General features: G+C 60.0%; 2 protein-coding genes across 2 annotated transcripts; both read left to right on the top strand.

The window, feature by feature from the left end:
* Positions 1-1,806: 1,806 nt before the first annotated feature.
* Positions 1,807-2,960, top strand: ADM2 (adrenomedullin 2). The gene is made up of 2 exons (XM_008702975.2): positions 1,807-1,916; positions 2,642-2,960. The coding sequence occupies exons 1-2, from the start codon at positions 1,807-1,809 to the stop codon at positions 2,958-2,960; spliced, it is 429 nt and encodes a 142-aa protein (XP_008701197.2).
* A 3,733-nt stretch (positions 2,961-6,693) lies between these two features.
* MIOX (myo-inositol oxygenase) lies at positions 6,694-9,120 on the top strand. Its single transcript, XM_040637100.1, has 10 exons — positions 6,694-6,831; positions 7,216-7,296; positions 7,497-7,577; positions 7,700-7,862; positions 8,009-8,076; positions 8,215-8,324; positions 8,399-8,466; positions 8,559-8,608; positions 8,706-8,818; positions 8,912-9,120. The coding sequence occupies exons 1-10, from the start codon at positions 6,694-6,696 to the stop codon at positions 9,018-9,020; spliced, it is 981 nt and encodes a 326-aa protein (XP_040493034.1). The 3' UTR covers positions 9,021-9,120.
* Positions 9,121-12,451: the final 3,331 nt, after the last annotated feature.

Genomic DNA, 12,451 nt, shown 5'->3' on the forward strand with positions numbered 1-12,451 from the left:
GGTCTGCCCTCTCTTCAGGCCCAGGCCCACGAGGCTAGAGGGCAGCCGGGAAGCTCTGCCAGGAAGAGCCCAGGCAGCCAGACCCTACCCTCTCTCGGTCCCTACATCAGCAAACAGAAGGCCCGACCCTCCTCACCTGCCCCCCAGTGTCGCTCAGTTTCTCTTAGACCCATCTGCTTGCCCCCCCGGGCACCCCTCCTGCTGCGTGGCACTTTTCTAATATAAGGGGGGTGGCTTTACTCGCTCTCCTCCCCCAGGTGGTAAAAATAAATAAACAAATAGAAACTGGACTAGCTGCTGACGCTTCCCTACCTCCTTCAGGATGCAAACCAAGCTCTTTCACATGTCATGCGCTCAACACTTGTTGATTTATTCACCCAGCAAATGTTTATTGAGCTCCCGCGGTGTGTGCAGCGGGAGGAACAGAGAGTGACCAGGTCATCCGTGATGACTTGACAGAGGGAGCGGGACTGGAGCTGCTAAGACAGAGGAGGAGATGTGAATGGACACAGAGATGCTCAGATGATCAAAGAAACATCTGGGGGGGTTGATGGGGTAACTGTCCCTTCTCAGATTGGCAAAGACCCAAAGAACGGCGAATGCCAAGCCCATTATCAGTTGAGAGTGGACGGCAGAAGCTTTGTGGAGAACAGCTGGGTGCTGTCAACACAAACATAGCCTTACCCTCAGCCAGAGTTTCCACGTCTGGGAAAGTATCCTATACAGACACTTCTCTGAGCTCACGACAGAAGGGTTCTTGCTCTTGGGAAGACCAGACGTCGCCTGTTTGCTCATTAGGAAAAGGTCCATTGCAAAGTTACAGAGCGCCTACGTGCTGGAGGAGGGCCAGTCACGAGAAGGGGTGGAGGTCTCTCCATACATGCGTTTCTGCTCACCTGCCCCAGTGCAGTACCCTAGCGCGAGCAAGAGGCAGCAGTGCGGCGACCGCCCAGAAGAACCCACAGTGGGTGGCAATGCAGGGGTCTCACCTTTTGCTTATTTAAATTTCTTACAGAAACCATTTAATCCTTCAGGAATAGGGGGAAAGAGGGTGGAGGTTTTCCAGAACACAGCTGGGAGGGGGTCTGGAGGAAGGGTCTCCAAATCACCTTTGTGAGGCACTGACCAGCCAGCCTGCTGTTCTCCAGCAGTGGTTCTGGCCAGGCCCCCAGGCCACTCCTCAGGGCAGACAGCTAGGGGTGGGCCCCGGCCTGGCTGACTGCACCGACACCCACTCCTCCAGCCTGAAGATTCCCAGGCTCCAGGACAGTGTTGTCCACCAGAAGGCGCTAGAGATGAGGCTGGTAGCCGCTAGGGTCCCTGGCCCGTCGGAGCACTTCCCAGCGGGATGGGGCTCCTGTCAGGCTGTCCCCCTTGTCCGCACCCTCCGTGCTCCCCAGCGGGCAGGGCAGGAGTAGGGAGCAGGAGGGCCGGGCTCCCCGCCCAGCTGGGGCATCCGGCTCCGCCTCCTCCTGGAAAGACTATTTAATTTTGGAGGTGCTGAGGCCAGCTCCCACGCAGGACCCCGACCGACCGCAGACCACAGACTGACAGGAGGTCCCCACCTGGTGCTCCCGGCCCAGCCAACAGCAGACCCACCACCCGCTTCTCACTTCTTGCTTCTCGCCTGACACCTACTCGCCGACGGACGACGGACGGACGTAGGTACGAGCTTGCCTGTCCGCGCGACCACCAGGGCTTCCCAACGTGCGGGGCGGCGGGGGGGGGGAGGGAGGGGTGCCTGGAGGTGAGGGCTGGCTGTCCCCCACACCTGCCTGGCTCACCCTCGCTCCAGCCCCGCCCGCCATGGCCCGGCTCCTGACGGTCACGTTCGGTTGCATCAGCCTTCTCTACCTGCTGCTCCCGGGCACGCGGTCCCGCAGCCTGGGCAGGAACCCGCGGCCTGCCCCACACAGGTGAGTGGGGTTCACACCAGCCCAAACCGTGGCCCACAGGGAAGGAAACCAGAATTTCCCTCCACTCCCCTCCCCTCCTCGCATTCCTCCAGCCTTGGGGAAACCCCCCCACCTGCTGCTAGGGTTTACCTCCTAAACCAAGGGCCAGAAAATATGCCTTCAGCAAATCCTGAGCAGGGCAAGAGGCCCCTCTTTGTTTGCCTCCCTCCTAGGGCAGTCCCCTCCCCCATTGGTAGAGCAACCCCCTCAGGGAGAGGTTGGCTAGGAGAGGCGAGGCTGGAGGGATCCTCGGATTGCCCACCATCCCCCACCCCAAGGGGAGGGCTGGGAAGGGGCGCTCACACGGGATCGGCAACTTAGTGACCCACAGAGGCCAGCGCCGCCCTTTGCCCAGGGAGGCACAGGTGAATGGACATGTGACCTGGGCTGCTGAGGTGGCTGAGAGCCAGGACCCAAGCCCAGAGCTCCCAAGGGGCCACGGGCTTCCCCTGGCCGTGCTCCAGGCTGTGTGTGCGCGTGGAGGGGTGCCGTGGGCTTCCCCTGGCCTGCTGGGTAATGAAGGGGGCGCCGTGGACTTCCCCTGGCAGTGCTCCAGGCTATTGGGGGAACTGGGCTTCCCCTGCCAATGACGCCAGGCCCGTGTGGAGGGGAAAGTGGGTGGGTTTGGGGGGGGTGTCCCTGAGAGATTTGGCCATCAGATTTATTTCCTCCATCTCCCTCTGCAGGGAGCCCCCAGCCCGGACCCCTTACAGGGTCCCGAAGCCTCGACACCCTGCACCTCAGCATGGGGTCTGGAAGCTACACGAGGCCCTCCAGCCGCAGAGGAGCGCCAGCCAAGCCCCTGCGATGGGGCGGCCTCTCCGGGGCGGCCCCCACCGACACTTGGGCCCCCGCAGGTCCCGAGCCCAGCTCCTGCGGGTGGGCTGTGCGCTGGGCACCTGCCAGGTGCAGAACCTCGGCCACCGCCTGTGGCAGCTGGTTGGGTCGGCCGGCCCACGGGACTCCGCCCCCATGGACCCCAGCAGCCCCCACAGCTATGGCTGAGGTGGAGCGGGTCGAGGTGGAGCGGGTCGGCTGAGGTGGAGCGGGTCGCTGCACCTCAACCCCAGAGCTGCATCTGGGCCCCGCCCCCACGCAGCCCCCTGGACCTCCTGCACACCTCAGTAACCAGAGCCGTGCAGGCCCCTGAGGCGAGTCCCTCCCCACCCCACCCCCACCAGGTTCCGTGGCAGACGACCTTGAACAGCTTTGGACGTGGAAACCCACACACATGTGTAGACCCAAGCAGATCTGCAGGCAGTCTGGATCCTGAAGAGGGTTTCAGAGGGGCAGGGTCTGCCCAAGGATGTGGAGCAGAAGCCAGGGTCCTGAGTACCCAGGGCTGTGCTGGGCAAGCACTAGTTGGCCCAGCATGACCCCCATCTCCCCGCCGTCCTGATATCATCAGATTCAACCCTGGCTTTGGGCATGCACACTTTGCCTGTCCCAAGTCCCCAGTCTTTCCACTCCCTGTGCCCTAAGACTGGGAGGGCAGCAGGGAGGAGGACCCCACTATGGTCCCCATCCCCAGGGCCAGGGTAAAGGGAGGACAGGCCATGCTGGGAACTGTGTTGTCCAGTTGCCAACTCTGGAGCCTGGGCTCGAGGTGAAAATGGAAACCCCTCCCTGGATCTCTAGCCAGGTCGCTGGGGAGCCTGGGAGAGGGTATAGAGGTTCCAGAGGCACACTGGGGCATTTGGGGACAGGGAGGCCCAGAGCAGAATGCCCCTTCCCATCCCTCAGGGGAGGGTGAGGCTGGGTGGGGCAAGATCTTCCAGCCCAAATAGGTCAATGAAGTCAGAACCATCACCACCTCAAGTGGGGTGGGGTGGCCAAACAAGGGTGGGGGGCACCACACGCAACAGAGTCTCCCTGACCCCACCCTTCCCAGCTTGGGGACCCACTGGGGGCAGGCACAGGAATGGCAGGAGGCTGGAGCAAGCTTGTCAAGAATTTGGGGAGGCAGATTGTCCTTCAAAGGTTAGAACAAGATCTCGGGCCCGTTCTGGTGTCTATTGGCCCCAGGCTGGGCCTTTATGTGTTGTGACCCCTGAGCCTTTGCTAGCCCTTGATTACTGACAGCCCCATGTCATGCAGGCATGACCCAGCGTTCAGAAAGGTGGTTTCTTTTTCTTTTCTTTTTTTAAAGATTTTTAATTTATTTATTTGAGAGAGAGAGAGAGAGAGAGCACAGAGGTAGAGTGAGAGGGAGAAGCAGATTCCCCGCCAAGCAGGGAGCCTGACATGAGGCTCAACGTGGGGCTTGATCCCAGGACCCTGAGATCACGACCTGAGCAGAAGGCAGACACTTAGCCATCGGAGCCCCCCAGGTGCCCCAGAGAAAGGTGGTTCTAGTACTCGGCAAACACTCATCACGTCCCTTGATCTGTCAACATTTGCCCGTCTCCCCGACAGTCACCCTGTGAGGAGAACGCTATCATTCTCCCAGCTCTAGAAGCAGAAACCGCAGACAGAGGTCGGGGTGCCCCTCAGAGGCCCTGGGCCCCCCGAGGGTGGGAAGCTCCTGGAAACGCCCATCTGGGTCCCACCCTTGTGCTTCCTCTTCTGGCTTGGGAGTCGCCTGGCCAGGTAAGGCACCCTCCCTCCATCAGGGCCTGCGGGGACAGTTCAGCTGGTTCATGCCCTGCAGTGAGGGTGTCCGTGTTGTGGTGGGAAGCAGAGCAAGGCAGGTGGGAAAGGCTGCCTGGAGGGAGCGTAGTTTTGAGGATTGCAAGGGTCCCAGGGGGAAGGAGCTGAGACTGCCAAGACCCCAAATCCACAGGAGGTGTGAGTATGGCTGGGGGACCCCCCCCCCAAAAAAAAAGTAGCTAAGAGAGGCTGGAACCAGCATGAGGGAGTGAGGGCAGGAGAGGCCAGTGGGCCGGGCCTCAGAGCCACCGAAGGGTGTCAGCAGGGCAGGCAGGGAGAGCACACAGTGAGGAGTGGCAAGGGGGACCGTGCAGAGAGGAAGAGGAGGGGTCTAGGAGGGTCAAACCTGGACAGTTAGGAGCTCCACGTGGCCAAGACCCCCCCAGGCTCCCAGTCCTGGGCCGGTGCGTGGTCTGGTCCTCCGCATAGGGTGTTCTTTCTGCCAGGGACCCCCCCTACGCTGTCCCCTCCTCGATGGTCAGAGCTGCCAGACCGCCAGGGTCCCATGCCCTGGGTCCTTGCTGAGCCACTCCAAAGTGTGGGGTGGATTTTCCTCAAAGCAGGATGGACTGTCGGCCTCAAGGCATCCCTGTGCCATGACATGTGGCATCCACCCGGCCCCCTGAGCTCCAGGCCATGTCGGGGCCACCTACCTGATACCCCACTTGGACTTTCAGTGGCAGCACCCGAGCTCCCCCAGAGCCCCCACCAGCCACATCTTCCTCAGACAAATGCCGTTTGCTCCTTTTTCTGTCCAAGCCACCACCTGCTTTTAGGGTGATGGCTACGGGGACCTCCCTGGCCCTGGAGCCCCCTCCATCCCTTCAGCATTGTTTGCTGAGCATGTGAGAAACACGAGTGACTACCCCCTCCCACCTGACATCATAGTGGGAGGAGGCAGAAGGAAAAGAACCTCGGGGTAAAATCTCGTGTCCAGCGCTGGGAGAGTCCTGAAGGCAGGTTGCACTTTGCCATTTTAAATGAGGGGCCCCAGCACTCCCTCTCCGGTTTATTCTCAGCACAGGCAGGAGCAGCCCCCCACCCCCACAGCCTTCTTGCCTCCGTGAAGTGGAGCAGGTTTTCTGACCCACACCCCTGCCCGGTGGAGGCTGACTCCTTGAGTGTCACGCACTGGGCTCTCTCCACCTCCAGACGGTCCTGACCTGACCATACTCAGACCCCCCCCACTGTCTTTCTCAAGAGCACCGGCCTTTCCATAGGCGACAAGGACTTGTGTGTCTGCCTCCCCCTTGGACAATGTCAGCTCCCAGGCAGGCTAAGCATCCGTTAGCTGCCTCCTGTGTCTGCAGTGCCCAGCCCTGTCCGTGCACGGTAAGTGCTGGTCGAACTCGTCTCTGCCCTGACTCCACATAGAGCCCCTCACCTCAGAAGCCAAAGAGCCCACCCTTGACTAAACCAGCCAGGCTGCTCCACTAGGCCTCACCCAGGGTTAGCAAGACTCCCCCGCCCTTGAGAGCTGATCACCTGGCTGGCCTTTTAGCAAGCAACCCCCCACCCTTGATATCTGGCCTTAGCAATTTTCCATCCACTGACCCCACTCTGCTTACTGGCAGTCAATCCCCTGCTGTCTCTGCTGGATTCTCTCTCCCCTATTGCAATAGTGGCGAATAAAAGCTTTCATCCCATTTAGCAAGTGTCAGAACAACTTTTTCTATAAGCCCCTGCCCTTCCCAGAATCCCAAGTGCCTGAGGCTGATGGGTGGGGTCTGGGGTCTGCGTGACCTGTTGGGAGGGGCCTACTGTGGGCCTGGAGGTGTTTAAAACCTTTGGGGGAAGCACAGGAGGCTGGCAGTGCGCTCAGGCCTCCGCTCTCAGGCCTCGGGTCCTAATCAGGTCAGTGGCTCAGGGAGGCCGAAGTCGGGGAGGGGGCTGGGGCCGGGGTGCTGGGAGCTGCTCCTGTGCTGACACATTAACTTCTGAGGCCAGGAGGACGGTGGATGGTCACTCATTACCGAGAGCCAAGGCCAAGGGGCTGGGTGGTGTGCGGTCACTTATGTAACCTGTGGGCATATATAGGGGCACGCGGCCCGTGGGACTCTCACCCACCTGCCAAGTCTGCTCCGTCAAGATGAAGGTGGCTGTGGTGAGTACCCCAGATCCAGTGCACATGTGGCCGCACAGACTGTTCACCCAGCAGCTGGTTGTCACTCATGGGAAGGAGCGGCAGCCCCCCACCCTCTCCCAGCTGGTTCCCGCCAGTCTGCTGGTCCCGGTCAAAGGGCTCCCTCCTTCCTGTCTTCCTGCTGCGGTTCAGGGTTAGCTGGGGCAAGGGTCAGCAGCCCCACCCTTGGGCTCCCTGCAGACCCAGGTCCCGAGGAGGAGATGCCGGGTGCCGGGTGGTCCCACACCGCATCCCGTGCACCCCTGCAACGCCTGGAAGCGGGCGTCGGGCTGACATCCACTTTGCAGAGAAGGACCCCCAGAGCGAGGTTGCCTCTGATGGCGGGTGTGCTTGGGAGGGGCTGCGCCCTGCTGTCCACCAGCCTCGCTGCTGATCCACCTCCTAGGCTCTGGTTCCCCATGGGGATGTCCTCACTTCCTCATGGAGCTCGCGTCATGGTGAAATGGCTTTAATCCCCCACCCAACCAGGGCCCAGACCCTTCCCTGGTCTACCGGCCTGATGTGGACCCAGAGGTAGCCAAAGATAAGGGCAGGTTCCGAAACTTCACGGTAAGGGCCCCACCCCGGCCCCGCCCCATCCCCACCCTAGCCCCGTCTTTCTCTGGAGAGGGCGGCACGGCCCCCAGGGTCTGCCCTTGGACGCCCCCATTCACACCTTTGGGGCCAAGCGTGGGAGACCAGCGCAGTGGGCCCCATGGGTGTGAAGGGCAGGGATTGGTGAGCCTCCTGGCTGACCCTCTGGCTTGCAGTCCGGCCCACTCCTGGACCGTGTCTTTGCCACGTACAAGCAAATGCACACGCAGCAGACCGTGGACTTCGTCAGGAAGAAGGTACTTGGCAGCTTCCTCTGCCGCCAGCCCCCACCTCCCCAGGCCAAATGGATGGATGGAGAGGGACTGGGCCCTGATCCAGCCAACCCCATGGCCATGCTGACCTCCCCTTCCTGGCCTAGCACACCCAGTTTGGGGGCTTCTCCTACAAGAAAATGACTGTCTTGGAAGCTGTGGACATGCTGGATGGACTCGTGGACGAGTCGGACCCAGACGTGGACTTCCCCAATTCCTTCCATGCCTTCCAGACTGCTGAGGGCATCCGGAAAGCCCATCCTGACAAGGGTGTGCCTCCCTTCCGTGGTGGGCTGCCGTGGGAAGGCAGATGGGTCATGGCCCTTTCCTGGCCTCACCCCTGAGCTCCAAGCCCCCTCCTCCTCCGCCCTAGTCTTGCTACCCCCACTAGCCTGCTCTGTCACTCTCCCTCCCAGACTGGTTCCACCTGGTGGGGCTGCTGCATGACCTGGGGAAGGTCCTGGTTCTGGCAGGGGAGCCCCAGGTAAGGGCAGGGGTGCCCCAGGTAAGGGCAGGGGTGGAGGGGTGCAGCAGGGTGAGGCTGGGACAGCCTGGACTCGGGGCTCTGGAAACCCGCCATGTGGGCAGGCCAGTCCCACCCACCGTGGCTGCGTGTCCGCAGTGGGCGGTCGTTGGAGACACCTTCCCAGTTGGCTGCCGTCCCCAGGCCTCTGTGGTTTTCTGTGACTCCACCTTCCAGGACAACCCGGACCTCCAGGATCCTCGATACAGGTGCTCCTCCCCGGCTGCCGGCCCTCCTCCTCCCCACGTTGCTCCCTCGGCCCTCACCCTCTCTTTCCCCGCAGCACCGAGCTCGGCATGTACCAGCCTCACTGCGGCCTGGAGAACGTCCTCATGTGCTGGGGCCATGATGGTGAGGCCAGTTAGAGGCGGGCCGCGGGGACGATGGGGACACGGTGGGGGCCACGGCTCTGGGAGCCCGGGGTGACACCGCGTCTCCCACAGAGTACATGTACCAGATGATGAAGTTCAACAAATTCTCTCTTCCGCCGGAGGTAGGGGAGGGGAGGGGCCAAGCCCAGAACCCCGCCCCGCCCCGCCCTGCCGCATCCCGCCTGGAGCGTGCTGGGCGTGGCTTCCTCCCGCCCTCAGGCCTTCTACGTGGTCCGATTCCACTCCTTCTACCCTTGGCACACGGGTGGCGACTACCGGCAGCTGTGCAGTGAGCAGGACCTGGCCATGCTTCCCTGGGTGCAGGAGTTTAAGTATGGCCATCCCCGTGGGGGGCTGGTGGGGAGGGACGAGGGGTGGAGGGGCTGGGGGCTTCCTCACAAGGCACTGTCCCTCCCCTGCTGCAGCAAATTTGACCTCTACACCAAGAGTTCCGAACTGCCAGATGTGGACACGCTGCGGCCCTACTACCAGGGCCTCATCGACAAGTACTGCCCTGGTGTGCTGAGCTGGTGACCAGCCTGGCCAGGTGCCCGAGGGGACTCTGCATGCACACCTAGGCCCACGCTCCCTGCCGTGACCACTCTGCCCAGTGGCAATAAAGACCTCGAAGCAGGCTGTGAGTCCGAGCTTCACTGAGATGGGGGCCTGTCGTGGCAACAGGGCACTCTGTGCAGGGGGAGGCAGGTCGTGGCCCCTTGGACACGTGTGTCCCGTCACGCCTGCCACCGCAAGCCTATTGCTCACCATTCCAGTTCTGGCATCAGAACCTGGGGTCGCCCTGTCCATCCTCACACTCTCAAAACAGTCGTCAAGTGCCCTGGGCTCCGTGTCCCTAAAAAAACAAGACGAAGCAAAAAACAGATTACAGAGAACCTTGTATAACACATGCACAGTTAAGGGCAGTGAGGCTAAGGCATGGACAGCAGCCCAGGGGCCTCCCTGTGCCCCGTGCCCGGTGCATCTTGGGTGGGCCAATAACCTCCTTTGTATGTTGTTTCACACCCCCCCCAAGTATATGTCCCTCAATGCTACAGTTTAGCACTGGCTTCCTCCCTACCTTCCAGCAGCTTCTTTCTTTTTTTATTGTATTTATTTGTATTTTTTTTGAAGATTTTATTTATTGACTTGACAGAGAGCGAGAGAGGGAACACAAGCAGGGGGAGTGGGAGAGGGAGAAGCAGACTTCCTGCATAGCAGGGAGCCCGATGCGGGGCTCCATCCCAGGACCCTGGCATCATGACCCCCCGAAGGCAGACATGTCACTGTGGAGTCACCCAGGCACTCCTAGCAGCTTATTTCTTGGAAGAAAGTGGACCGTTTGTCTCAGGGAGCTTCCTTCTGTTGCTATTTTGCTAAGTGCATCCCTGTGGTGAAACATTTCGTGGGTGCTTCCTAATTGGTAAATGTATAGAGGCCTAATCAGATTCAGATTTGGCTTGTTGGGGGCAAGAGTGCTTTAGAGGCTGTGGCGTATTCTTTATCCGGGCAGCACAGGCTGTGTTGTTGGAAGCCACCTAGTTCAGATTAGAACATGAGAAGGTGGACAAGCCGCGTCCATCCGTCCCCCCCCCCCAACTCATCTGAGATAACCGGGCAGTAGGGGGAAGTGCTCGTTGGTTAGTTCCTATAGGAAAGGCAAGTGAAGACTCCAGTCTTCCTCTCAACAGTTTGCAAGAGTTGGCTCCTAGCACCATGCAAAGGTGATCGGTTGTCTGCTGTGTGTTAAGAATGCATAGATTTCAGCATATTCCAGCTTCAGTTCCTTGGATGGCCACCCTCACTGGTGCTCAGACTCCCCTCGGCCACGGCTGGGGACACACTTGTTGGCTTAAAACAAAAATGGATTCTCCTGAGTTGTGGAAGCCAGAAGTCAGATCATGGTACGGTGTTCGGCAGGACTGTGATCCCTCCACAGGGTCCAGGGAGGGTCCCTCCTTGCCTCTCAGCTTCAGGGGGCTGCCTGCATCCCCTGGCTCATGACTGCACCTCCCTGCTCTGTCTTCACATGGCTTCTCTGCCTGTCTGCGCCCCTCTGCCTCTCTCCTACAAGGACCCTTGTGATGGGCCTATCCAGGTAATCCAGGATGATCTCATCTCTTAATCACATCTGCAAGATGCTTTTTCTAAGTAAAGTCATTCACAAATTCCAGGGATTTGATGTGAACATCTGTTGGGCGGCTGCCTGTTCCCAAGCCCCTCGGAAGCTTCCCAGTTGTAACCTGCCACCAGCATCCATACTCAGGGCAGGGAGACACGGCAGAGACAGGCCACTCCAGATGGGTAGGTGGCAGGTTTCATAAGCAAGGGAACTTACATATGAGGCTTGTCCTGGGCAGCCACAAGACGTAAGTCTTTGCATTTGCCCGCCAGAATCTTAAAAGTTTAGGGGCACCTGGATGGTTCAGTGAGTAGAACATGTGACTCTTGATCTCAGGGTTGTGAGTTTGAGCCCCGCATTGAGCACAGAGCTTACTTAAACAAGGATAGAATCTTGAAAGTGTATAGAGAGGCCTTAATGGGGTTCAGTAGCATGCCCCATGCAGAGGGGCTCAACACCACATCACTGTCTCAGGGCTGTGTTCTTGGAGCAGCTTCTGAGAGCAGGGAAGACACGTGGGGTGCACTGCAAAGATGGGGGAGGGTCAGCTCACGGGTCCACCCGAGGTAGCACGTTCTCTGGCCTTCCCCAACAGGGGCTATTTTCCGGCTTACACAGGGGCTGCCCCAGACCTGGAATCTGCTGTCTCTCCAGGGAGTCCTGGGCTCTCAGAGTAGGAAATGATATTTCATATCCATATGTTGGGGGCTAAAGACGCAGCCTTGAATGCTCACCTCTACTCCAAGCCCTGGTGTGGCTGCTGGAGGTGGTGCTGCAAGCTGCCCTCCCTGCCCTGCACCTCCCGTGGACCTCCGCACCTGCTGAGTGCTGCCATCAGGAGAGCATGGGCTCAAGTGTGTCAGAGACTTGCTCCCAGCTCCCAGCTCATGTGTGCTTCCTTCTGGAAAATTGCGACCTGCCCTGGGCAGCCTCACCAGGTGTGGGCGGCCTCCTCCACACTCCCTCCCAGCCTGTGAGCTCAGCAGCGCAGGTGCAGAGTGCTGAGGGGGTCCCTCCCTAGAGCTGCTTCATGGAGTGCCGGTGGGGGGCACTAGAGGGGCCAGAAGAAAGGGTCCTGGGTGACGGGGCATTGAGGGTGTGCTGAAGCCTTTCTACCTTCTCCGTGGAGGCTGGGGTGGGGAAGGGGGATGCTTGGCAGGCTGCTTCTCCACATCCAACGTTACTATCCTGATCCTGCCCCTGGGGAGCCTCCCCACTGTGCAGAGCAGGAGAAGCCATCTTTGCCCCTGTCCCAGAGTCCCCAGACCCTCTCTGTGCTCCTTGCAGACCCTAACTAGGCCACCTCCAAAAGCCCCAGGGTGGGGGTAGGGCAGTGGGGGCCAAGGCCCCATATTTCCAACCACCCAGGGGACCTCCAGGGCATCGGGGCGGCTGAGGAGCCTGCAGACAGGAGTGGTGCTTGGCTCCCCTCCACTGGCTGGCATTCCTGCCCCTGAACGGTCCACTGGCGGCAGGCCGCCCTCCCTCCCGCCCTAGCAGCCGGGTGATGCCTATTCCCGAGGCCCGGGGCTCAGCCTTCCAGCACCCTTCCACTCTGTCCTTTTTCCTTTCTTTCGTTCTTTCATCTTTCTTTCAGATTTTATTTATTTGAGAGAGAGCATGCACACAAGCAGGGAGAGCAGCAGAGGCAGAGGGAGAAGCAGGCTCTCCACTGAGCAGAGCCCCCAACGTGGGGCTCAATCCCAGGACCCTGAGATCATGACCCGAGCTGAAGGCAGACGCTTCACCGACTGAGCCACCCAGGCGTCCTAAAAAATTTCTCAGTTTAATTTTTAATGTGGTAAATATTGATAGCTATATCCCTCATAAACAAAAGCCCTTTGGG

The sequence above is a fragment of the Ursus maritimus genome, unplaced genomic scaffold, assembly GCF_017311325.1.
Source record: "Ursus maritimus isolate PB19 unplaced genomic scaffold, ASM1731132v1 scaffold_21, whole genome shotgun sequence".
Taxonomy (NCBI): domain Eukaryota; kingdom Metazoa; phylum Chordata; class Mammalia; order Carnivora; family Ursidae; genus Ursus; species Ursus maritimus.